The sequence below is a fragment of the Oncorhynchus gorbuscha genome, linkage group LG06 (assembly GCF_021184085.1).
Source record: "Oncorhynchus gorbuscha isolate QuinsamMale2020 ecotype Even-year linkage group LG06, OgorEven_v1.0, whole genome shotgun sequence".
NCBI classification, from domain to species: domain Eukaryota; kingdom Metazoa; phylum Chordata; class Actinopteri; order Salmoniformes; family Salmonidae; genus Oncorhynchus; species Oncorhynchus gorbuscha.
The window spans coordinates 86,797,487-86,823,831 of NC_060178.1; the positions used below are offsets into that span (position 1 = coordinate 86,797,487).

Sequence of the window (26,345 nt, forward strand, 5' to 3'; positions counted from 1 at the left end):
ACTGGACAATGGAAGAAAGTTGAAAACCAATCAAACGATAGAAATAGGCTACTGGTTTCAATGGCATATGGTTGTCTTTATAAAATAATTGCCTCCAGGGATATGGTCGGATTTTGCCTAGGCTGCTTTGAAGCAATGTAAAACATGCCTCATAATATGTAGTAAAATGTTAAAGTTTCAAACAATTAAGTAGCTAAATGTTTTCAAAATGCATACGGCCTCCAGCTCATTGCAAAGTGTTGTGTGACATGCTGATGTAGCCGTCCTTTCATTACCTATGCATTTGAAGGGCGAATGGGAAGCGTGCTTCAATTACCAGTTGAGAAATAAAAATAAATAAATAAAAAGCTCTTTTTAAACGTGGCCCTAAAACATTTTTGTTTTACACACAATAGCATTTAAAATAATTGAACAATGATTTGGTTTATAAAAGCGCTGTCTGACAGATTTTGCGCTCAAAGGCTCTGTATCTGTATGAAATTCCATGAAACTATGCAAATTAACCCATAGTCCGATAAGCATGACTGGTCAAATATATTTCCATCAACTGGTATTTCTATCAATGAATAGGCTAAAAAGCATTATTTTGCTATGTGATTTTATTTATTCTCCTGGACAATTGGCCGGTGCCAATTGAATTTTTGGGCTTTTCAACAAAAGAAAATGGCCAAAAGCCGGCTATTAGCGGCTAAAGGACGACCCTGGTGCCAGCCCTAGTTGGGGGTCCCCGAGCACCGGAGTTGGGAAACACTGCTCTACAGTGCATGTTTGCAGGAATAGTTCAGATTAATATCCATACATTACAACATAATAAGACCACCACCCAAGCCATCTGTGTATTGAGCTTGATGCATCAGGACAATAGTTGGGTGTGCATTGGGTTTGATGCATCATTACAATAGTTTGATGTATTATGAGGACAGTAGTCATCAGATAAATGAACACAGTCACAAAGTACAACATAATCAGGTTAGAAAACAGACCACCACAGTAGGGCTGGGAATTGCCAGGGACCTCACGATACAATATTATCACGATACTTAGGTGCAGATACAATATGTATTGCAATTCGAAACTGATTTTATTGCTATTTGATGTTCAAAACATATTGCTCACTATGTCGTCTGTAGAGAGATGAGAGAGTGCAAGGGAGCATGAATTTAGATCAGACATGGAAATAAAAGTTCTGAAAACACGTTGGCTCACTAATTAAAAAGAAGACGGGGAACAAGCTATAGGATGAATAATACATGAGTTATTTTTAAATCTAAAAATCGATACTTGGAGTCAAAGTATCGATATGATATTGGCCAAAATAATATTGTGATTAGTAACTATTGATTCCCACCCATCATTAGTAACCTTTCTGTGCATTGAGCTTGATACATCAGGACAGTAAGCGTCACGACAGTTAGGCCTAACATGACACATTCATCCGGACAAGCTTTAAGGTCTCTGTGTGCTGGAGCTCTGTGTGAAGTGGATTGTGTGCCGTGCAGCTGAAAATGAGAGGAGCATAAATCCAGGCTTGTCTTCTTTCACCCTCCGAGGAGTAACCGCCCCGCGATGCATGCCATCACAGCAGGTCTCAAACACCGTTTTCTCCTTCCCTGCTCTCAAAGGGCAAGGGAAGGAGGGCATCTTAAATGCCAACCTATTCCCTATAATAGTGCACAACTTTTGACCAGGGCCCATAGAGAATGGGCTGCCATTTGGGATGCAACGGGCCTCTGCTCAGTAGCTCAGTCCTCCTAGTGCATGTAAAGCACGCCAAAATAATAAAATCAATGGATCACAGCTGACTCTTTACGATGATCTTGAAGTTTCCTGAGTAAGCAATCAATGTTTTCAATACACATCATTGGCGGGGCTGACGCCTTTTGCAATGATTTTCTCTTTGTATAAACTCCCTCCCTGCAACCATACTATTTTTGTATATTATTTTTTATTATTTTTTATTCAGTGTTTATTTGACAGGAGGACCGTTTTTAGTAAATCCATGTCATGTATCTAATGAAATTACAGGCTGACCAATTCTAGTCTTTTGCCCAATTATTGGAAAAAGATCTGATCGAACAAAATAACATTTAGTGGAAAAAGATTGGCCTGCCTGTGTAAACGCAGCCTGTCAGGATAGAGGGTGAACTTTGGCTGCCCGGCTCAGCTGGAGGCAAAACAGCACTTGTCATCATGGCTGGATTAAATGTGCACTTAGCTGTCCCCTGTCTGATTACCAGTTACATAAAACCTCCAGCTAGCACACGGGGGAAAGGAAAACATGTCATGCCGCTCCTCTTGCAAATTACTGCACTCTGGTTCCCACCGAGAGAGTGCATCGCATTGCATGGCATGCTATTCGACCGTGGTTACACGCTATTTCCTACATAGTGCATTACTTTTGATTAGAATCCTATAGGCCCTTTTCAAAAGTAGTGCACTATATAGGGAATATGGTGCCATTTGGGACACACAGTGACAGTCCTCTGGATGTGCGACAGACAGACTGTCTGGAGGTAAATACACTTGAATTAATTCCAGATAGACATTTTGTTCCATATTTAAGTACTGATTATTAGGAAAGTTAGTTTAGCTACTCTTGCAAATATTTTTCCTAAATTTCGAGTGAAAAGTGCTTGAATTATGTGAACCCCAGCTAAGAGGAGTGTGTGTGTGTGTGTGTGTGTGTGTGTGTGTGTGTGTGTGTGTGTGTGTGTGTGTGTGTGTGTGTGTGTGTGTGTGTGTGTGTGTGTGTGTGTGTGTGTGTGTGTGTGTGTGTGTGTGTGTGTGTGTGTGTGTGTGTGTGGAATAAAACGTAGCAGGTCACCTGGTCCCAGCAGTCAATAATATTTAATCTAATCTCTGGGGCCAATTTTCTTTTTTCCTTCTTTCTGTTCTGTAACAGCCTCTCACCTCCAGCCAAATCTCCAGGCTGAAGCCTGGCCAAATTAAACAGCCCGGTAGGCCTACATCCTGTGAAAATCTGCTATGAGAGAGTTAGCAGGCTGCCACGCTTGGACTCGTAAATAATGCTAGCTCATGTTAGGCTGCTACCAGACCAGCAACTGTTATGGCTGCTTGTTACGAATACAAGTATCCTGAGTGTGTATTCTTTTCTATCCTTCTCCCCTCACAGGTGACAATCATCATTCCCCAATCAGTCGCTAATCAGAAGACACCTGCTCCTTTTCTCTTACCCTATCACATTCCCTTTCCCTTGGTTTAAAAACCCAGTCAGTTGTATTCTCTGGAGATTGATCTCTTTGTGTTTTAATCTCTCTGTGTCTCAATCTCTTGCAATATTGCTCTCACTCGTTGTTTTTTGTTTTTTGTTCCTACATGTCACATTTGCCCGGAATTATGTGAATATGTATTGTTGTGCTTCATGGCTATTTGTTTGTTGGTGGGGAAAGGGGGTATCAAGACAAGTCGCCCATGGGCATACACTACCCGTAGGTAAACTTTGTCTAAATACCATAGTTAGAACTGGGTGGACCACCCACTGTATTTTTGATTAGTTAGTTCGCTGTATTGAAGTAAGCTTGTCTAGTTTATGGGGTGTTTTTGGATATTTGTTTATTTCCTTGGGTCCAGCTCAGCCCCTTTTCCCGCCCCCTTTACCGTGTGTTTAGAAATAAACCATGAGTGTTTGACGGTAATTTAGTTGTCTGTGGTTTTTCGTTCTCACAGTTTTTCGCTATTATACTTGGCATGAGTTATGTTACGGGTCTCGTTACCATCCCCCCCTAGATTGCTGGGCCAAAGGGATTCGTAACGCTGCTCAAGACAAGTGCTTCCCTTAATTTCTAAGTTATCGACTTAATCTTACTATGCCTTGGGCCATTGTTGCACTCCTTTATTTAACCAGGTAGGCAAGTTGAGAACAAGTTCTCAATAAGCCAAGATTCAGATATGGCTAGGACATCCGGGTTAGTGTGCTAAAGCAGTGAATAAAACAAACTTAGGGGGGAGGCTTCTAATGTTAACATGCATGAAACCAAGGCTATTACGGTTACAGAAGTCATCAAAAGAGAGCACCTGGGGAATAGCAGTGGAGCTAGTCGCTGTAGGGCCTGGATTCATCTCTACATCACCAGAGGAGTAGGATAAGGGTACGGCTAAAAGCTATGAGAATTGGTCGTCTAGGACATCCGGAACAGAGAGAAAGGTTTATTGGGGTGATAAAATAGCTTCAAAGCATAATGTACAGACAAGGGTGTGGTAGGATGTGGAGGTAAACCTAGGCATTGAGTGATGAGAGAGATATTGTCTCTAGAAACATAATTGAAACCAGGTGATGTCATCACAGGTGTGGGTGGTGGAACTGAAAGGTTGGAGATAAGGTATAATGAGCATGGCTAGAGGCTCTACAGTGAAATAAGCCAATAAACACTAACCAGAACCGCAATGGACAAGCCCCGGTGGGGCTCCGCATCGGCAGTAAAACGGGTCCGGATAGGTGATTGTAGCCCAGGAGTGGCTGATGGAACTCTTCAGGTGGCTAGCTCCGGAATAAATTATGTTTGCTCCGGGACCGGCGTAAGCCAATAGTCACTCGGATAGCAGCTAGCTAGCTGCAAGATCCAGGTGCAAATGTCCAGAGCTTGTGGTAGAAATCTGGGGATATGGAGAGAAAATAGGTCCGGTATGCTCTGGTCTGAGTCGCGTTGTACAAAACTGGCGATAGTTTTTCGAGCTAAAGGATAGCTGATGACCACCAACTGTGGTTAGCTGAATACTAACGTTAGCCAGTAAACTGGCTAGCTTCTATTGTGGATTTCAGATTTGAGGTGATAAAATATATGAAAAGATGTAAATATATATCACCGGGACACGACAAGACGAGGACAAAGGACGTCTGACTGCCATGCCATCTTGGTTTAAACGTGATAAGGGCTAAAAACAGGTGCACTAAATACGACATGAAGATCACATGTATTGGTCGGTACCCCCATAGTTGAACAATGATCTTATGTTGTAGTCATCGTGGTGAAGTTAACCACTACTGTGCATTGCAGTGACCTGAAGCTGATACACTTATGCACAGACAACACCGCCGAGAGTATCGTTAGGTAAACCTCAACCATCTAAGAAGCCTTGTGGTGACGAAATGGTTCCCAGTGGAGCTTCACAACATGACCGCTGTAAACCCAAAGGATATATACTGAACAAAAATATAAATTCAAAAATGACTTAGTTACAATTCGTATCTGGAAATTGAAATAAATAAATTGGGCCCTGCCAGTTGGACGCACTGCCAAATTCTATAAAACTTGGCAAATGAGAAATGCTTACTAACAGGGATGTAAACAAATTTGTGCACAACATTTTAGAGAAATATACTTTTTGTGCGTATGGCACATTTCTGGGCTCATTTCCTTCTGCACAAAAAACATGGGACCAACGCTTAACATGTTGCGTCTTATATTTTTGTTCAGTGTAGAATGCCTAGTATGCTCACAACTGCGTTGCGGTATAGATATTGCTAGCTGTTGTGTGTGTATATATGTAATTGTATTTTTTTTTTTACGATTGTACTGACAAATGACTAAATTATTTCAGCTGCATCAAACCATTAAAATGTTGACTTCAACTGGTTTATCAATTCATTGTGATATTCATGAAATGTATTTCAATAAACTAGCTTCAGTCTTACTGCTAAAACAAATGATGCAGGTAGTTTAACTTTAATTTGTTGCCAAGTAAACATGTTTTAATTAAACGGTAGATTAGTCTGTCAATATAGAAAATAAGTAGACATGACTTGTATTTGCTCGAGAGACCGAGGTGAGTTTACACAGCAGTATGCAGGAACAGTTATCCCTGAACTTGAGACATCTGTGGCATTGTGTTACAAAACCCTACATTTTAGGGGCCAAGCTGTTTAATCAGCTTCTTGATATACCACACCTGTCAGATGGATGTATTATCTTGGCAAAGGAGAAATGCTCACTAACAGGGGTTCTAAACAAAACATTTTTGAGAAATTAGCTTTTTGTGCGTATGGAACATTTCTGGGATCTTTTATTTCAGCTCATGAAACATGGAACCAACATTTTGGAAGTGTAGGGTATCTCTCAGACTGCCTGGGTGGCAAGTAGGGGCGTAACAGCCGCAGGCTCAAGATATGTTATTTTCATCCCGCTCTCTCTGTCGGTCTCTGCTCTGGCCTGCCCCCCCTCCCATTTCTATTTCCCTCTGTCCATCCCTCATGCCGATGTCTTATTCATATCTTCCTCTGGGTCTCTGGAATTTAATTGAGGACCTCTTGAGATTGTTGGGATTCCGGGCCGTGTGGGTTTGGAAGAGGAAGAATAAGCGGGCTGATTGGTTCTGCCTGCTATGAATGCCACTCTGGGTTTATTATCTGCAGTGTGAGGCATGGGCCTGTCTAGCTGCACAAAGATTTTTCTCTAAATTCACAGTGCTTGAAGCACTGTCTCTGGCAGACTTGGTTTCAGCAAAGATCGCTCTGGCAGAGGTCACTGGCTGTTTTCTTCGCCATTTCTTTGGCTTCAGTACTACTGCTTTTAATTACATGCTGACTACACCGGGCATGCACGTGTGTGCGCTATTGTGTGCATGCTGATCCACACCAGATGCGATCAGAACATGCAAGTTTAAATAAAAAAATAACTCTGAACCAACTATATTCATTTGGAGACAGGTTGAAACACATGAAACATTCATGGACATTTAGCTAGCTTGCTGTTACTAGCTAATTTGTCATTGAATATAAACATTAGGTTGTTGTTTTACCTGAAATGTACAATGTCTTTTTTTTTCTTTTTGCTGTATCTTTGTAGTATATCGACCCATTTTGAGTCACACAATCGTGTGTTCTCTACTCAGAATGTATCCACAGATAAAAGGGGAAACCTTGTTAGTTTCCAGTAATCTCTCCTAGTTGTCTTCTGTGGTTTTTATATGGCGTTGGCAATCAACTAAGGTGCATTACTGCAACCAACTGGAGTGGTGTGTGGTCCTCATTCGTCTGTCACCCGAGTGGGTACATTCTCCTAAAACCAATGAGGATATGGGAGAGGCTGGAGTTGCAGTAACTCAAGCGTCTAAAATAGAACTGGTTACTCAGATACATGCAAGCAGTTTGGATGAAATAATTCATTAACAGAGTACCAGTCAAAAGTTCGGACACCTACTTATTCAAGGGTTTTTCTTTATTCGTACTATGTTCTACATTGTAGGATAATAGTGAAGATATCAAAACTATGAAATAACACAAATGGAATCATGTAGTCAAAGTGTTAAACAAAAATATATTATAGATTATTCAAAGTAGCCACCCTTTCTTTGCCTTGACAGCTTTGAACACTCTTGGCATTCTGTCAACCAGCTTCATGAGGTTGTCACCTGGAATGCTTTTCCAACAGTCTTGAAAGAGTTCCCACATATGCTAAGATATGATGTGATATTATTAGTAGATTTGGATAGAAAACACTCTGAAGTTTCTAAAACTGTTTGAATCATGTCTTATTTAGCAGGCGAGTGGTTATTATGCCAAAATTCTCACAGATGTGAAAATATATGAGCAGAATTGTAGTCTTAGGAAGAGCTTTTTTTGAAGGCCTGTTTTTGAAACTAACCATATTTTATTAGCTCAGGACAGACAATGCAGCATATTAGCTTATTCTTTCCCTGTACACTGTAAATTATATAATCTATTGATCCTATACCTTTCTCTCTTTTGTTCTGAGTAACAATCACTGGACATTTGTTCTAGCTCAACTGCATGTTCCATTTGTTGTGATTTTCCACTCTGGAGAGATCTGATAGAATCCTAATGTTTAAACAGGCCTGCCATAGGACTGCGTCCTAAATGGCACCTGTAGTGGACTACTTTTGACCAGGGTCCATAGTGCACTATATAGGGAATAGGGTGCCATTTGGGAAGTACACTAGGTCTGCTCCAATCACTTAGTGACATCTTGACTATGCGTGCCTGATTGAGCTATATTCAAATGTTTCTCTACTCATGTAATTCTTTGGCATGTATGTCAGTGCGTGCACTGTCTTTTTGTATCGTTACGAGTTACTTCCGTTTGCGCACATGTATGTATCTCCCATGCATGCAAATCTGTGAATGAATGTAAAGCAAGCCTATATGCTACATATTAAATCAGCGTGCATTCAGCAGGGAGCGGTGTCTGGCTACGTTGTGATGATTTGCATGTTTGGCCTCTGGACTTGAAATGAAAGCTTTGAAAGCTCTTCTTGATGGAGCAGAGCGTGCCGCGTCTTGTCCTATCCCATTGAGCCTGAGACTGTGAGGCTGAGGCTTATTTCTGTGGAGTTTTGCTGAATCGCCTAGCAGCATGGCATGCCATGCACAATCATTGTGAAAGCCTGGTAAAGTTGGTGCCGGTGCTCAACCAAAACCACTAACCAGATATTATTTTTGGCCGAAGTTTGGGTTATGAAAATGCTTTTCTTGAGGTAGTGAGGAGGCAGAGGACCAAAGAGAGAATGCCAGAAGTATACTTTCCCAGCCTGGCATGCATAGTCGTTGAGAAGGCTTGGGGAAGCTGGTGCCTGGTACATAATAACCACTCACAAATTCATTGTTTTGGCACAGAGAGCAGTGAGAGTTGCCAGCAGCTTGTCCAAAGGATGTGTAACGTTGCATAACATACTGTTAGAAATGTATCGTGTAGAACAGATATGATTGTCAGATTCATTCTATTTCTGTCTGCAATGTTCAGAACATTTCAGGCTGGCAGGGTATGTTATAGGAAGGCTCTCTGTTCGGACCTCAGCCACCCAAGTTTCACTGAACACACATGCCAGGTGTTGAATAGAGCAGAGAATATTTTGACAGTCTGAAACCTGCAGATAGAACAAAAACTGTTGGTCCAAATGTAGACTTATTAGAAGACTATAGTGTCGGTTTTCATTTAGGCTACTATTGTTGTCTGTGTAAATGCGTGTGGGAGGGATCCAAAGTGACATTTTGGTGCAACAAAGCTGCTTTGGAAAATGGAAGCCATGAGGTATGCAGTGAGAGACAGCACAGAGTATTGGTATTGCTTTTAATCTTTTTAAATGAATTTATCTTATTAACACTTTGTTCTAGCTAGCTATTTGTGTAGGTAGCTATCAAGTAAAACGCAATGATAATAGTGGCACACCCTGGGCTGTGGTTTCAACAAACCAGGACACCCTGTGTGTGGGTGTTTTATTTATATTTGTGAGGTTTCAGTTAGTATGGATGTATCGTGGATTTTATGATCGTTTTCCTCACAATACTTGAGTGAAACTTTTTCAACCAAAAAAATGCTAGTCATTGACTGAGTAGGCACTGTTAACAGTGAGCATTAGCCTGTAACATCATAGCACATACTTTGCATTGTCAGGTGGGTTTACATGACAATGCAAAATACCGCTGTGGGATTCTCCCAAGTACTTGTCTTCAGTTACTTTTAGATGTTCTCACGTTCGAAAACTATGCCTCCTGGTGCAAGTCAAATCACTGTGCTCAAAGCCAGGTGGTGGCATCACCTGTTTACAGTGTGTGACATGGATGTGTGGCCCAGCCCTACTGTGTGAGCAGACCTGGATGTAAATATGATTTGAAATCGTTCAAATATTTTCAGCGTTTGCTTTAGTCTGCCTGGACTGCCAGGTGGGCGGGGTTTCCAATTTTGGGACTTTTAATATTGGTTCTGTTGCAACAGGCAAGCTAAATGACATGCAATTATTTAAAATGGTAGTTAAACCCAGGTCTGTGTGTGGAAGCACTAGCTTCCTCATCCAGTCAGGGGAGGTGTGAACCAGATGCTCGTGTGCACGCTCACACATACACACACTTTGTCGGCGATGGCAACCTGTAACTCATGCCCCAGTCACGCCATCAGGAGTGTCAGTAATGCCCTGTTACTGTGGCGTTGTGCCATTTAAACCCTCTGCCCGCTCAGTGCAGTACCTCCAGATGGCTCCACCACTGCAGACATATCTCCTCTCCTCTCGCTGCTCGCAGTCTAACCCACCTGGCTCCACCACTGCAGACATATATCCTCTCGCTGCTCGCAGTCTAACCCACCTGGCTCCACCACTGCAGACATATTCTCCTCTCCTCTCGTTGCTCGCAGTCTAACCCACCTGGCTCCACCACTGCAGACATATCTCCTCTCGTTGCTTGTAGTCTAACCCACCTGGCTCCACCACTGCAGACATATCTCCTCTCCTCTCGCTGCTCGCAGTCTAACCCACCTGGCTCCACCACTGCAGACATATCTCCTCTTCTCTCGCTGCTCGCAGTCTAACCCACCTGGCTCCACCACTGCAGACATATCTCCTCTCCTCTCGCTGCTCGCAGTCTAACCCACCTGGCTCCACCACTGCAGACATATCTCCTCTCCTCTCGCTGCTCGCAGTCTAACCCACCTGGCTCCACCACTGCAGACATATCTCCTCTCCTCTCGCTGCTCGCAGTCTAACCCACCTGGCTCCACCACTGCAGACATATCTCCTCTCCTCTCGCTGCTCGCAGTCTAACCCACCTGGCTCCACCACTGCAGACATATCTCCTCTCCTCTCGCTGCTCGCAGTCTAACCCACCTGGCTCCACCACTGCAGACATATCTCCTCTCCTCTCGCTGCTCACAGTCTAACCCACCTGGCTCCACCACTGCAGACATATCTCCTCTCCTCTCGCTGCTCGCAGTCTAACCCACCTGGCTCCACCACTGCAGACATATCTCCTCTCGAATGCTTGCAGTCTAACCCACCTGGCTCCACCACTGCAGACATATCTCCTCTCGCTGCTCGCAGTCTAACCCACCTGGCTCCACCACTGCAGACATATTCTCCTCTCCTCTCGTTGCTCGCAGTCTAACCCACCTGGCTCCACCACTGCAGACATATCTCCTCTCGTTGCTCGTAGTCTAACCCACCTGGCTCCACCACTGCAGACATATCTCCTCTCGCTGCTCGCAGTCTAACCCACCTGGCTCCACCACTGCAGACATATCTTCTCTCGCTGCTCGCAGTCTAACCCACCTGGCTCCACCACTGCAGACATATCTCCTCTCCTCTCGCTGCTCGCAGTCTAACCCACATGGCTCCACCACTGCAGACATATCTCCTCTCGCTGCTCGCAGTCTAACCCACCTGGCTCCACCACTGCAGACATATCTTCTCTCGCTGCTCGCAGTCTAACCCACCTGGCTCCACCACTGCAGACATATCTCCTCTCCTCTCGCTGCTCGCAGTCTAACCCACCTGGCTCCACCACTGCAGACATATCTCCTCTCACTGCTCGCAGTCTAACCCACCTGGCTCCACCACTGCAGACATATCTCCTCTCGCTGTCACAGGGCTTGTTGCGTTCAATTAGGATCTGGAGTCACTCACTGCATCCAACCGTAAGTGTCTGACTGGCTGTCGGGTGTTGGGCTTGGGCTCTGGAAGGGAAAATACACAAAGATGGTACATCTGAGATGACTAAAAGGAACATTTTTAGAAACTCCAGTTTACAATTGATTGTGGTCATCCAAACTGCTGTTCTAACTTTGTTGAATGTGATTTGCTGTCTTCAGGTGTGTATAATTGTATTGTTCTACAAGTTGTTTATTGCTGTCCTTTCTGTCTCCCAGGTAAGAGGAAGCCGGTGCTCTCGCTCTCCAAGGACGTGTTTGAGCAGCCTCCTGCTGCTGCCGCGTAAGGCTTTCAGTCTTTATCTGCTTTATGACAACTCTTTGTGTATTCCAACACTGTTATTCCCCTTGTGTAATTACAAAAAACTCTATGCAATTAAAATGTGGTTACTAAAGTAGCCTAATAGTACCAAAATTGTATTACCATGTCATTACTAGTGTAATTACAATGTTACTTGAGTACAAAGGTACAAGAGCAACTTAATATATTAGTATAATGTGTTCCCCTATTTTTTATGATACATGATAATATGAATGTCTTGTTTTGCACACTTTGTACAAAATAATAAAATGCAGGACGACAGGATCTTTATAAAACGTAGTTATACTTTATTAACTAAACTCTTGTGTAACAGATGTGATTGTATTTTCTTTTGCATTGTGTAATACGTAAAAGGTCATGTATTGGTCCCAGTTGCTCTGTCATAGAATGAGCACAAGATGTGTGACATGCACCAAGATGACTGCTGTAGCATAGATCGCCTGCACAGAATTATCAGACTGGGGAAAAATCACTAATATACTCTACCGGTCAAAAGTTTTAGAACACCTACTCATTGAAGGGTTATTCTTTATTTTTTTACTATTTTCTACATTGTAGAATGTGAAGACATAAAAACTATGACATAACACATGGATTCATGTAGTAAATATGTTTTATATTTGAGATTCTTCAAATAGCCACCCTTTGCCTTAATGACAGCTTTGCACACTTTTGGCATTCTCCCAACCAGCTTCATGAGGTAGTCACCTGGAATGCATTTCAATTAACAGGTGTGCCTTTTTAAAAGTTAATTTATGGAATTTTCTTGCAAATCATTTGTGTTGTGACAAGGTATGGTGGTATACATGGCAAGAACAGCTCAAATAAGCAAACTGAAACAGTCCATTACTTTAAGACATGAAGGTCAGTTAATCCGGAACATTTCAAGAACTTTAAATGTTTTTTCAAGTTCAGTCGCAAAAACCAAGCGCTATGATGAAACTGGCTCTCAGGAGGACCGCCACAGGAATAGAAAGCCCAGAGTTACCTCTGCTGCATAGGATAAGTTCATAAGAGTTACCAGTGTCAGAAATTGCAGCCTAAATAAACGATTCACAGAGTTCAAGTAACAAAAACATCTCAACATCAACTGTTCAGAGGAGACTGTGTGAATCAGGCCTTCAGGGTCAAAATGCTGCAAAGAAACCACTACTAAAGGACAGAGATTTGAAGAGATTTGCTTGGACCAAGAAAACCGAAATTTGTCATTTGGTCTGGAGTTCTGTAACGGTTTTCTAGGTGTGGTGAAGGAGAGTCGGACCAAAACGCAGCGTGTAGATTGCGATCCATGTTTAATAAACAAATAAACAACGTAAACACGAATAAACACAAACACTACAAAACAATAAACGTAACGAAAACCGAAACAGCCTATACTTGTCAACTAACACAGCGACAGGAACAAAGACACTAAGGACAATCACCCACAACAAACTCAAAGAATATGGCTGCCTAAATATGGTTCCCAATCAGAGACAACGATAAACACCTGCCTCTGATTGAGAACCACTCCAGACAGCCATAGACTTTGCTAGATACCCCACTAAGCTACAATCCCAATACCAACACCAAAACCCCAAGACAAAACACACCACAATACAAAAACCCCATGCCACACCCTGGCCTGACCCAATACATGAAGATAAACACAAAATACATCGACCAGGGCGTGACAGAACCCTCCCCCCTAAGGTGCGGACTCCCGAACGCACCTCAAAACAATAGGGAGGGTCCGGGTGGGCGTCTGTCCATGGTGGCGGCTCTGGCGAGGGACGTGGAACCCACTCAGTCAATGTCTTAGTCCCCTCCTCGCGTCCCTGGATAGTCCACCCTCGCCGCCGACCATGGCCTAGTAGTCCTCACCCAGAACCCCACTGGACTGAGGAGCAGATCGGGACTGAAGGACAGCTCGGGACTGAGGGGAAGCTCGGGACTGAGGGGAAGCTCGGGACTGAGGGGAAGCTCGGGACTGAGGGGAAGCTCGGGACTGAGGGGAAGCTCGGGACTGAGGGGAAGCTCGGGAGTGAGAGAAAGCTCAGGAGTGAGAGGAAGCTCAGGAGTGAGAGGAAGCTCAGGAGTGAGAGGAAGCTCAGGAGTGAGAGGAAGCTCAGGCAGGTAGATAGATCTACCAGATCCTGGCTGGCTGGTGGTCTTAGCAGATCCTGGCTGACTGGCGGATCCTGGCAGATCCGGAAGAGTCTGGTTGACTGGCAGATCTGGAAGAGTCTGGTTGACTGGCAGATCTGGAAGAGTCTGGTTGACTGGCAGATCTGGAAGAGTCTGGCTGACTGGCAGATCTGGAAGAGTCTGGCTGACTGGCAGATCTGGAAGAGTCTGGCTGACTGGCAGATCCTGGCAGACTGAAAGATCTGGCTGCTCCATGCTGACTGGCGGCTCTGACTGCTCCACGCTGACTGGCGGCTCCATGTAGGCTGATAGCTCTGGCGGCTTCTTACAGACTAGAAGCTCTGGCGGCTCCGTGCAGACAGGCAGCTCCTTGCAGACTGGCAGCTCCTTGCAGACTGGCAGCTCCTTGCAGACTGGCAGCTCCTTGCAGACTGGCAGCTCTGGCTGCTTCATGCAGACTGACAACTCTGGCTGCTTCATGCAGACTGACAGCTCTGGCTGCTTCATGCAGACTGACAGCTCCGACTGCTCCATGCAGACTGACAGCTCCGACTGCTCCATGCAGACTGACAGCTCCGACTGCTCCATGCAGACTGACAGCTCCGACTGCTCCATGCAGACTGACAGCTCTGACTGCTCCATGCAGGCTGGCAGCACCTTGCAGACTGACAGCTCTGTCTGCTCCATGCAGACTGACAGCTCTGGCAGCGCTGTAGAGGAGGAAGGCTCTGGCTGCGCTGAACAGGCGGGAGACTACGAGAGCGCTGGAGAGGTGGGAGACTCCGACAGCGCAGGAGAGGCGAGGCGCACTGTAGGCCTGATGCGTGGTGCTGGCATTGGTGGTACTGAACCGAGGACACGCACAGGAAGCCTGGTGCAGGGAGCTGCTACCGGAGGGCTGGGGTGTGGAGGTGGTACTGGATAGACCGGACCGTGCAGGCGCACTGGAGCTCTTGAGCACCGAGCCTGCCCAACCTTACCTGGTTGAATACTCTCGGTCACCCTGCCAGTGCGGCGAGGTGGAATAGCCCGCACTGGGCTATGCAGGTGAACCGGAGACACCGAGCGCAAGGCTGGTGCCATGTAAGCCGGCCCAATGAGACGCACTGGGGACCAGATGCGTAGAGCCGGCTTCATGGCATTTGGCTCGACGCTCAATCTAGCCCAGCCGATACGCAGGAGCTGGAATATACCGCACCGGGCTATGCACCCGCACAGGGGACGCCGTGCACACCACTGCATAGCACGGTGCCTGCCCGGTCTCCCTAGCCCCCCGGTAACCACAGGAAGTTAGCGTAGGTCTCCTACCTAGCGTAGACTTACTCCCTGTGAGCCCCCACCCAAGACATTTTTGGGGCTGACTCTCGGGCTTCCATCCGCTACGCAGTGCTGCCTCCTCATACCTGCACCTCTCAGCTGTCGCTGCCTCCAGTTCTTCCTTGGGGCGGCGATATTCTACAGGCTGAGCCCAGGGTCCTTTACTGTCCAGTTCGTCCTCCCATGTCAATTTCTCCAGGTGGTGCAGCCTCTCCCACTGCAGCTGCTGCTGCTCCTGCTGCTGCTGCCTCTGTTGCCTCTCCTGTGGCTCCTGCCTGTTGACACGCTGCTTGGTCCATTTGTGGTGGGTGATTCTGTAATGGTTTTCTAGGTGTGGTGAAGGAGAGTCGGACCAAAACGCAGCGTGTAGATTGCGATCCATGTTTAATAAACAACGTAAACACGAATAAACACAAACACTACAAAACAATAAACGTAACGAAAACCGAAACAGCCTATATTTGTCAACTAACACAGCGACAGGAACAAAGACACTAAGGACAATCACCCACAACGAACTCAAAGAATATGGCTGCCTAAATATGGTTCCCAATCAGAGACAACGATAAACACCTGCCTCTGATTGAGAACCACTCCAGACAGCCATAGACTTTGCTAGATACCCCACTAAGCTACAATCCCAATACCAACACCAAAACCCCAAGACAAAACACACCACAATACAAAAACCCCATGCCACACCCTGGCCTGACCCAATACATGAAGATAAACACAAAATACTTCGACCAGGGCGTGACAAGTTCAAATTGGAGATTTTTGGTTCCAACCGCCGTGTCTGTGAACGAATTACCTCTGCATGTGTCTTTCCCACCGTAAAGAAGTGCTTTGCTGGTGACACTGATTTTTATTTACAATTCAAGACACACTTAACCAACATGGCTACCACAGCATTCTGCAGCGATACACCATCCCATCTGGTTTGGGCTATCTTTTTTTTTAAAGTTTTTTTTTTTAAGGGAACTCCTTCAAGACTGTTGGAAAAGCATTCCAGTTGAAGCTGGTTGAGAGAATGCCAAGAGTGTGCAAATCTGTCATCAAGGCAAAGGGTGGCAATTTGAAGATTCTCAAATGTAAAATATATTTTGATTTAACACGTTCTTGGTTACTACATGATTCCATTTGTTATTTCATAGTTTTGATGTGTTCACTATTCTACAATGTGTAAAATATTAACCAAAAGGTGTTCTAAAACTTTTGACCAGTAGTGTAACTATAAAAAAACACTGTATTGAGCACATAAGATGTGACATGCACCAAGATGGCTGCTGTAGAACAAATTCTTATTTTCAACTACAAACAGTGGGTTAACTGCATGTTCAGAGACAGAACGACAGATTTATACCTTGCCAGCTCAGGGGTTGGAACTTGCAACCTACTGGTTACTAGTCCAACACTCTAACCACTAGGCCACCCTGGCACTCCATCTGACATGCACCAAGATGGCTGCTGTAGCATGGATCTGACATGCACCAAGATTGCTTCAGTAACATGGATCTGACATGCACCAAGATTGCTGCAGTAACATGGATCTGACATGCACCAAGACGGTTGCTGTAGCATGGATCTGCAGCAAGAAGAAACTACCATGTATGAATCATGAGCTAAATACTACCACCATGACATCAACAGAGCATGCTAGCTAATCGCTCATACAGCAATCATGTCAAAATGCATGGCTGGAATGACGTCAAACTATATTATGCATGTGTTGAACTCGTAAACATCGTAAATATGAAAACAGAACACAACACTTCAGAACATGACCTACTGCCTGCACAGAATTATCGGGCTGGAAATAATTTGTTGGAGATCTCCCCATATCTGTAAGCGCAGCCAATGACATTACACCTTATTGAAGTCTGACTTGAACCTACCAAGTGAAATACATAAACATTAAATACACATTTTTGCAAGTGGCAAGTTGAACCATAAATAACCACTTTACACTGGTATGTTCGTGTCTCCGGCCATGATGAACTGCAATAACCTCACGACCTGGTTGGTGTTAACCAATCATAGCACAGTATGATATAACAGCAGAATGTAACCAATTTTTTTTATTTAAGTATGTTTCACATGAATTTACAGGATACAATGCTGCTAAATCAACTTAATGATCCTAAAGATGTCACTGACGACTGTTTCCTCCCATGACTAATGAGGATAGTTTGCTGTTTGGGGTTTTAGGCTTTCTGTAGTTAGAGATGACCTTTAAATAAATTTGATTTGATTTGTTTGTTCATGTGTTCACACTGTTATATTTGGCGCAATGCCCCAGTGAATATTGTTGATGGAGCACATTTTCACTGTCAAAGAGAAGATAACTCTGGACTAATGCTCAGTTATATTAACATTTAGGCTACATGCAGTTATTCACATGAAATGTGTAAATCATAATGAATTAATGCATACCAGGGTTGGGGTCCATTCTGAATTGAGTTGCAAATTGCTCTAATTTCAATTAAATGAATGAATTAGAATATCATTGGAATTTGTTTTAAAGAAATGGCTTATTTATTCTACACGCCACCAAATGAATGTTTATTTTGACATATGGTCAGCAATGCCATGCAGCATAAGGTTGAAACGTTTCATTTTTAAAGCTCAATTTAAACCATTTAAAATTTGAGGTCTGGAAACATTCCAGGATCATGTTTCGGTTTGTCCATAATAATGAATAATTCCCTTAACGTTTTTAAATATCAGAAGATGGAAAAATCCTAGAATGCATTGGATCGAACACTGCATTATGCAAGGGAACAATCTAATATCTCTTGACAAAGAAGAAAAATACAGTGACATCTGAATTACAATCAAATTAATATTTGAAATGGTATGTGTATTTTTTGCATTAAGTGGCATATCCTTTCGATAAACTATTTGTCAAGTGAATGAGACTCATGGTTCACCTCTCAGTTGAATTGGTTTAAATGATTTACATTTTACTTCAATTCAAATTTTCTGCATCTTGTGGGGTGTGGCCAATTCATTGTCTGAATTAAATGAATATAAATATATTCATTTAATTCAGAAATTCCAAATGTACCCCAACCCTGATGAATACAGAACATGATGTACATGAACTGTTTTTTTTTTATCCTAACAACTGTCTACCTTACAGACCCCCAAGAGATTTGGATTCGAAAGCTTGCGTGACCATCGGAGAGAAGGTACCTCATCTAGTTAATGATCAGTATGCTTCTCTTACTGTCTCTCACATTCTTACCTTTCGTCTACCACTGTCCTTTCCCACACAGGTTCCTTTGACAAAACCTTTATATAAAACTGAAGAACTTACATAAACATATGTTTTTACATCTGTGTATAGTTGTTCAAACCTCTGTATACTTTAGGTTGAGTTAGGTCCTCTGTCTGTGGTCTGGATGCAGAAAGCTGAAAGCTTGGCTCAATTAAGGGTCTGTGAGCCGTAAAGAACGGCCTAACAAACATTATGACCCAGATTGAACACTTCTGATTGTAGGCAGACTGGAATGTGCTTTACTGCCTGACGGGCAGTAAAAATATTTATTTTAAACTCATCAAATAAGTGGAATTTTCCATTGGCAAAGATGCAAGGTTTTTTTGTCTTACAATATAGCCTGAAGTCAAAGTCAGGGCAGCAATTTATTTTTTGGTTCTTGTATAAAGTGTAAGCAAACAAATGGTCCCATGATTTACGTAAACTTTTCATTCAGATGAAAAGGGGCATTTGTGGTGTCTTTGGACTCAACCCAACAACCCCTTAGAAGAGACTATATACAGTATTTAGTGTTTCAATGTTCAAGGCTTTCCATGTTAAAAAACTGGTTGGAGTAGATGTTTAAACAAAGACGTAGCTCAGAGCAAAGCAGCACTCTCAAATAAAGAGAATAAGAGATACTCCCACTTAAAATGGGACCCCGTATGTTGGTAGATTAGGATTTAGTGTTTCTTTTCGTGTTTGTCGCTCTCTGTTTCTGTTTGTTTGCACAAGATGAGGATTGGGTACCAAAAACCCCAATGACCTCTTGTGACTTAATATTTGTATCCCTCTTTTTGTATACCTATAATTTAGCCCACCTATAATTTAGCCCAAACAACTACCTCTTTCCCAACTGTATTTAATTAATTTATTTATTTTGTTCCTTTGCACCCCATTATTTTTATTTCTACATTGCACATTCTTCCATTGCAAAACTACCATTCCAGTGTTTTACTTGCTATATTGTATTTACTTTGCCACCATGGCCTTTTTTGCCTTTACCTCCCTCCTCACCTCATTTGCTCACATTGTATATAGACTTGTTTATACTGTATTATTGACTGTATGTTTGTTTTACTCCATGTGTAACTCTGTGTCGTTGTATCTGTCGAACTGCTTTGCTTTATCTTGGCCAGGTCACAATTGTAAATGAGAACTTGTTCTCAACTTGCCTACCTGGTTAAATAAAGGTGAAATATATATATATATATATTTTTAATTCAATGAATACTTCAAGTATGGGAGAAGTAAGGGAAGGAAGGGAGATTTTTACCCAGTCTTGCTCTCTCTCATTACATCACCGTGTTTTAATCCAGCCTGACATGGCACTCTCCCCTGTCTGTCTGTGCAGAACTTTGTGGTGAAGGCCGATGACCTGGAGCAGATCGACGAGCTGGGAAGAGGGGCGTATGGTGTGGTGGACAAGATGAGGCACATGCCCAGTGGCTTGATCATGGCAGTGAAGGTATGTGAGATTTGATGATGTAATTGATGTTCACTTTCAGGCGATCTAGATCAGGTTACTATATAGCAAAAGCACTTATACAGGCAGCCTAATTCTGGTATTTTGACCTATCAGGTCAGTTATTTTGCCAATAATTGGGCAAAAGATCAGAATTGGGCTGCCTTTGTTAACACAACCATAGTGACAGCTGTTGATGTAATACGTTTGTGGGATGGATGGACTTGATTGATTTTTGATGACCTTTCGCTCCCGCCCTAGAGGATCCGTGCCACAGTGAACACCCAGGAACAGAAGAGACTGCTGATGGACCTGGACATCTCAATGAGGACAGTAGACTGCTTCTACACAGTCACCTTCTACGGCGCACTCTTCAGAGAGGTAACTAGCTACTTTATAACAATAATACTTAGACATTATAGGGTGTTTTTCTTAAACCCAGATACGCTTTACAATAAACATATTTGTTTCTTTTGTCGCCATACGTTTTTACAATTGCAAAAGTTACTCTATGGGGTTCTCCTACTGACCTAGTTTATTCCTATAAGGAACATACGCTTCCTACAATGTCATTACAAAGATATCAGAGGACAGAGCCTTGCAGATATGCTGTTAAGTATATTGGCACCCTTGCAATTTCAAACGGAGTGCAATCAATCAGAATGTTCTGTTTTTCTCTTTTTAAAACAGGCTATTTTTACCCTGTCAACAAATAAAATGAGGATTCCTCAAGGGTTCTATGGTAAGGGGGATTGTTCTATGTGGTGCAATAATGACTAAAATAACCCTTTGAACTCTTTAATGGTTCTTTGCAATTCAGGAAAAGTGTTGTTTCATCTTTGAGTTATAATTCAAATGTGGCTCATTGAGAGTATTTTGAGGCTTGCTTTGCTCACAGTTCTTTTTGAGCAACCATGAGTGAGTGTCATAATAGTGTCATAATAATTCAAAAATCATGTTAACCACTATTATTGAACACGGATTGAGTCCATGCAACTTATTATGCGATTTGTTAAGCACATTTTTACTCCTGAATTTAGTTAGGCTTGCCATAATAAAGGGGTTGCATACTTATTGACTCAAGACATTTCAGCTTTTCATTTTTAATTTCTAACATTTTCTACAAACACAATTCCAGTTCACATTGTTATGTTGTGTGTGTATCAGTGACAAACTCAATTTAATACACTTTAAATTCAGGCTGTAACACAGAAAAATATAGAAAAAGTAAAGGCATGTAAATGCTTTCTGAAGGCACAGTATATAGCACCAAAAAGGGATCTGCTATGGTTTTGTCACTATATAGAACCATGTTTTGTTAGTGTGTAGGCACACCTGCAACTTAGCACAAGTAGGATAAATTACACTTGCCAAGAATCACTTGTCTCCAACCAAATTAGAATGTTTTTAAAAAATTCGGCCAGAACATTTTTGACTTTGTGGCCAGTTGTTCATTAAACAAATACAAGTGTAAACAAAAAATGATTTTTTTAAAATTTAAACTTATTTTAGGAGAAAGGGTGAATTGTGCATCGGTGCCAATATATTTGGCCCCATCTGTATGTGCATAGAGGCAGGTACCGAGTTACTATCTTAGTCCTCTTCCTAACTATATGGAACATAAGGCTTCCTACACTGCCATTACAGCCTTGATTTATACAATGACAGAGTACCATGATGTGCTGCCATTCAGACCGGTACCATAGAGATGTGGGAGGGCATAGCTTTTTATGTTGTAGTCAACATAAACAAATAAGAATTCCAGATTTTTCTGGATGTAGTTGTCTTCCTCCTGAAGAGAAGAGCGTTCCACAGGATATCCCTCCACAGCAGAGCACATTGGAAAAAGCTCTTTCCTGTTAGTCGAACCGTGTGTCAGGAATCTGGTCCGAATCTGTTGTGTTTTTCCAATCCCTCCCTCAACCGCTTTCTCCATCTTTCTGTCTTCCCCTCTTTCCATTTATTTTTCTCTCTATCGCCAATCTCTGTACCCCTCTATCCATCTCCCCCTTTCGACTCCCTCCATCTCTCCATCTGTACATCATACTGTATCCTCCACTATATGAAAGATTGCCCCTTGTTATGTAATCAGGGTGATGTGTGGATCTGTATGGAGCTGATGGACACTTCTCTGGATAAATTCTACAAGCAGGTGATAGATAAAGGCATGACCATCCCCGAGGACATACTGGGAAAGATGGCTGTCTCGGTGAGTAGGACTAGGGCGCAGGGGACGATTTGGATTGGGCCCATGTACAATCATACTGGTAGAAGTTTCACCATATTGCTTATACCAATCAAATCCTCTCAGATCTCCACAAATGCATAGGGCATAGAGTGTAGGTGATTATTTGGGATTATTTGGTAAAAGCATGCGTTTTCTTTATGTTCCATATTTGAAATGCAAGAGAGGCCATACATTGAGAGAGGATTATAGGTGTAATTTAGATATTGTCCACAAGATGGCAGCAGTGTGTGCAAAGTTTCCGACTGATCCAGTGAAGAATTACATCACTACACAATATTTTGTATCAATATAAATTCGGTGAATTTATGAATGTTCAAGTACATAACTATAGAGAACATACAAAAATGCTATGGTAATAAACAATTGAAGATTACACACTCCCAGGAATGTCATACATGATGGATCATTAGTATCCCTACAGAATACACAATAACCTTCACACATCTAGATGGTTGCTCGTGGTGGGTGTGGAGCCAGAGACAACAGTGGGGTCAAACTGTAGAACCCAGTTCCTACATTTGAATATACAAAACTATGCTACATTTTATCTTGGGGGCCTCAGGATGACAAATCAGAGCAAGATTACTGAATTTAAGTACATTATTTACCTTCAGAGTTGAATGTATCAAACCATTTTCCGTGAGAAGTGTTTTGTTGTTCTATCCTCAAACAATAATGTTTTTGCTGTAATAGCTACTGTAAATTGGATACTGCAGTTTGATTAACGAGAATTTAAGCTTTCTGCCCATATAAGACATGTCTATGTCCCTGAAAGTTGGCAGTTTTTTTACAATGTCACATTATTGCATATTGAGCAACAACTGTCCCGGTTTAGGGACACCAGTCCCGTAGAGGTTAATTCATATGAGTAGGACTAAAGTTATCAGTCAGCCTAGAGACCAAGATGAATAATACATGAGTTGGTTATGTGTAGGAATATACAGTATATTATGAACGTATTGTTGTCAGATCAGTCCGTCTCTAGACAAAGAGGAATAGCCTATTACTGTACGTGGGTATACATGTAGTGGACTAAATGTGTTCATTCATGCTAGATGCTTAATATAATAAGAATGAATAAATAATAGATGCAACCATATGGATTCCCCTATCTCCTCTTTCTGCTGGTGTTCTGTTCTTATGTTCTAATCTCCCTGGTTACAGGTAGTGAAGGCTCTGGAACATCTGCACAGTAACCTGTCAGTGATCCACCGAGGTAACATCAGAGTTAAATAAAACGTTTTATATTCAAATATGTATATGTTACTGCCAGAAATAAAGGAAACACTTGAGTAAATGATGGATACAAAGTATGTTGTGGTTCCTGAGTTAATTAAGCAATTAACATCCCATCATGCTTAGGGTCACGTTTAAAGGGTATGTGTATATGTGTCTCAGTCCCCAGATCTCAACCCAATTGAACACATAGGGAGATTCTGGAGCAGCGCTTGAATGTTTTCCACCATCATCAAAACACTAAATGATGGAACCTCTCATGGAAAAATGGTGTCGCATCCCTCCAATAGAGTTTCAGACACTTGCAGAATCTATGCCACGGTGCATTGAAGCTGTTCTGGCGGCTTGTGGTGACCCAATGCCCTAATAAGACACGATGTTGGTGTTTCCTTTATTTTGGCAGTTACCTGTATTATGCATATCTATGGGGTACACCTTAAAACAGTTGGACTAGTGTCCATCCATTAAAACCATGTCTCACCAAAGGTCAAAGACTCTATTTCTTGTGTCTAAAACCTCAGTGTTCCATGCGTCTGTTTCTGTATTAACATTGCATGTAGTAATTTAAGATGATTGCAGGTTACTAAAATAAAGTGAAAACTGTGCCTAGCCAGCAACCACAGTCCTGCTGCAAATGTGTTTTGAGGGCTGTGTGTTTGAGACTGTTATCTGCTTCCCAGTTCTGTCACTGTGGCTAACTGACTAGGCAGATTAAATCAGTGATGACCCTGTTTCTCTTTCACTTCCGTCACACTCCTCTCTCTTCCATATCTCTCTCTCTCTCTCTCTCTCTCTCTCTCTCTCTCTCTCTCTCTCTCTCTCTCTATAAACTTCCATCTCCTCTTTTTCTCCCCTCTCTCCCTCAGATGTGAAGCCATCAAATGTATTGATCAACACACAGGGCCAGGTGAAGATGTGTGACTTTGGGATCAGTGGTTACCTGGTTGACTCCGTGGCCAAGACCATAGACGCCGGCTGCAAGCCCTACATGGCGGTAAGTGGGTGTGTGGTAGGAGAGGTATAGGGGTTTTAAAATATATACAAAATAGATGTCTACTCAGTAAAATCAAACTATTAAGGATTTAGGCTTAAAGATGCTCATGAGCCAAAGCAGGTTCCCAAAACTGTTGGACAGCTGTGAATGTCATCCAATTCCTATGATATGTTATGTCCTGCAAAAATAGTATGAAAATAAATACATTTCCTTCAATTCACATGACCTATTACGAATTCCAATTCATACAATATGTTACTTGTAAAAAATATATTTTTTTATACATTTAACCTTTATTTAACTAGGCAAGTCAGTTAAGAACAAATTATTATTTACAATGACGGCCTACACCGGTCAAACCCGGACAACGCTGGGCCAATTGTGCACCACCCTATGGGCCTCCCAATCACGGCCGGTTGTGATACAGCCTGGAATCGATCCAGGGTGTTTAGGGATGCCTCAAGCACTGAGATGCAGTGCCTTAGACGACTGTGTCACTCGGGAGCCCAAATGCTGGCTCAGTGAATAACTGTTTACAGAACAGAGATATGATACATGATGTTAATGAATTATTGTACAAGTTTGACTGAGCTGACTGCTTGCTGCCTGTATGTTTAAGTGCTACAGGTCTCTATGTTATGTCATTAGCCATGCCCTTTAATAACCACGGTTAGCTTTTAACTGCTGTGTGTCCACAGAGCCTTTGATTGGCTGAGCAATTTAAGGCCTGGTAGCACTCCGAGAACAGAATGGGTTGTGTGTGTTTGAGGTACAGATGATGGGGGGGAGTTTGGGTCGTCTAGGACAACTAATGTTAATTTGCAATACTAAAGTGATATTATCCGGGTCTCGTGTGTGTGTGTGTGTGTGTGTGTGCGTGTGTGTGTGGTTCTGTTCTGTCCCCCAGCCAGAGAGGATCAACCCAGAGATTAATCAGAAAGGATACAACGTCAAGTCTGACATTTGGAGTTTAGGAATCACTATGGTGAGTCTCTATTCAAATGTTTACTTATGCAGATTATTCATTTATAATTATAAAAAAGTGATTATTACACTAGTAGGCCTATATTATATTTATTAATGCTACAGTAACCACAGATTAAATGTTTTATTTTAGTTTTCCTGGGTGACATTTTGTACATTGCTAGTAATAGTCATAAGTGGAGAAAAAAAAGTTATATTGAATTTAAAATAATTATTGTGCTAATAGAACATGTTTTTCATGTTCAAGAAAAGCTTTGTCTTTCAGTGAGACATGATGACCCTCTACTGCTCTGCTCCAGGAGAGCTGTTACATATTCCTCTCTCTCATTTGCACATCCTAAATTCTATCACACCCAATAACAGTTTGGTGACAAAAGAATGTGATGATCCTCCAGCTGCCAATGGTAGTTTTCAGAAATGTAACTGTCTAGGGCAGGGATATTAAACTCCTAAACTCCGGAGACTGCTGGTTTTCTATTCTACCTGATAATTCATTGCACCCGCCTGGTGTCCAAGGTCTAAACCGGTCCAAGGTCTAAACCGGTGCCGATTAGAGGAGAACAATGAAAAAACACAGTGGAACTGTATTCAAGGTCCAGAGTTGAATTGAGGGGTCTAATGTCACAAATCACCCCATTTCTGGCGTCTAACGACAGAATCTTTAGCTTAGTGCATTTTATGTACAACAATACAATGCTGCATTTTATGTACAACAATACAATGCTGCATTTTATGTACAACAAAGCTATATTTTATGAACAACAATACAATGCTACATTTTATGTACAACAAAGCTACATTTTATGTACAACAATACAATGCTACATTTTATGTACAACAAAGCTACATTTTATGTATAACAATACAATGCTACATTTTATGTACATTTACATTTAAGTCACATTTAAGTCATTTAGCAGACGCTCTTATCCAGAGCGACTTACAAATTGGTGCATTCACCTTATGACATCCAGTGGAACAGTCACTTTACAATAGTGCATCT

At 42.4% G+C, this 26,345-nt stretch overlaps 1 protein-coding gene and 1 long non-coding RNA gene across 3 annotated transcripts in view; both read left to right on the plus strand.

Annotated features, from left to right (window-relative positions):
* The window catches only part of LOC124038478 (dual specificity mitogen-activated protein kinase kinase 6-like), a 56,684-nt gene that overhangs the window by 25,641 nt on the left and 4,698 nt on the right, over positions 1 to 26,345 (plus strand). For both annotated transcript variants that reach the window (XM_046354408.1, XM_046354409.1), the window contains exons 2-9: positions 11,610 to 11,673; positions 18,299 to 18,347; positions 19,770 to 19,883; positions 20,142 to 20,261; positions 21,973 to 22,089; positions 23,293 to 23,344; positions 24,231 to 24,358; positions 25,266 to 25,343. In XM_046354408.1, the coding sequence (XP_046210364.1) occupies positions 11,610 to 11,673; positions 18,299 to 18,347; positions 19,770 to 19,883; positions 20,142 to 20,261; positions 21,973 to 22,089; positions 23,293 to 23,344; positions 24,231 to 24,358; positions 25,266 to 25,343 (722 nt within the window). The remainder of the gene's footprint in view (positions 1 to 11,609; positions 11,674 to 18,298; positions 18,348 to 19,769; positions 19,884 to 20,141; positions 20,262 to 21,972; positions 22,090 to 23,292; positions 23,345 to 24,230; positions 24,359 to 25,265; positions 25,344 to 26,345) is intronic.
* Positions 526 to 3,774, plus strand: LOC124038479. The gene is made up of 3 exons (XR_006839361.1): positions 526 to 2,513; positions 2,903 to 2,957; positions 3,134 to 3,774. It is a non-coding gene; the product is annotated as an uncharacterized LOC124038479 (long non-coding RNA).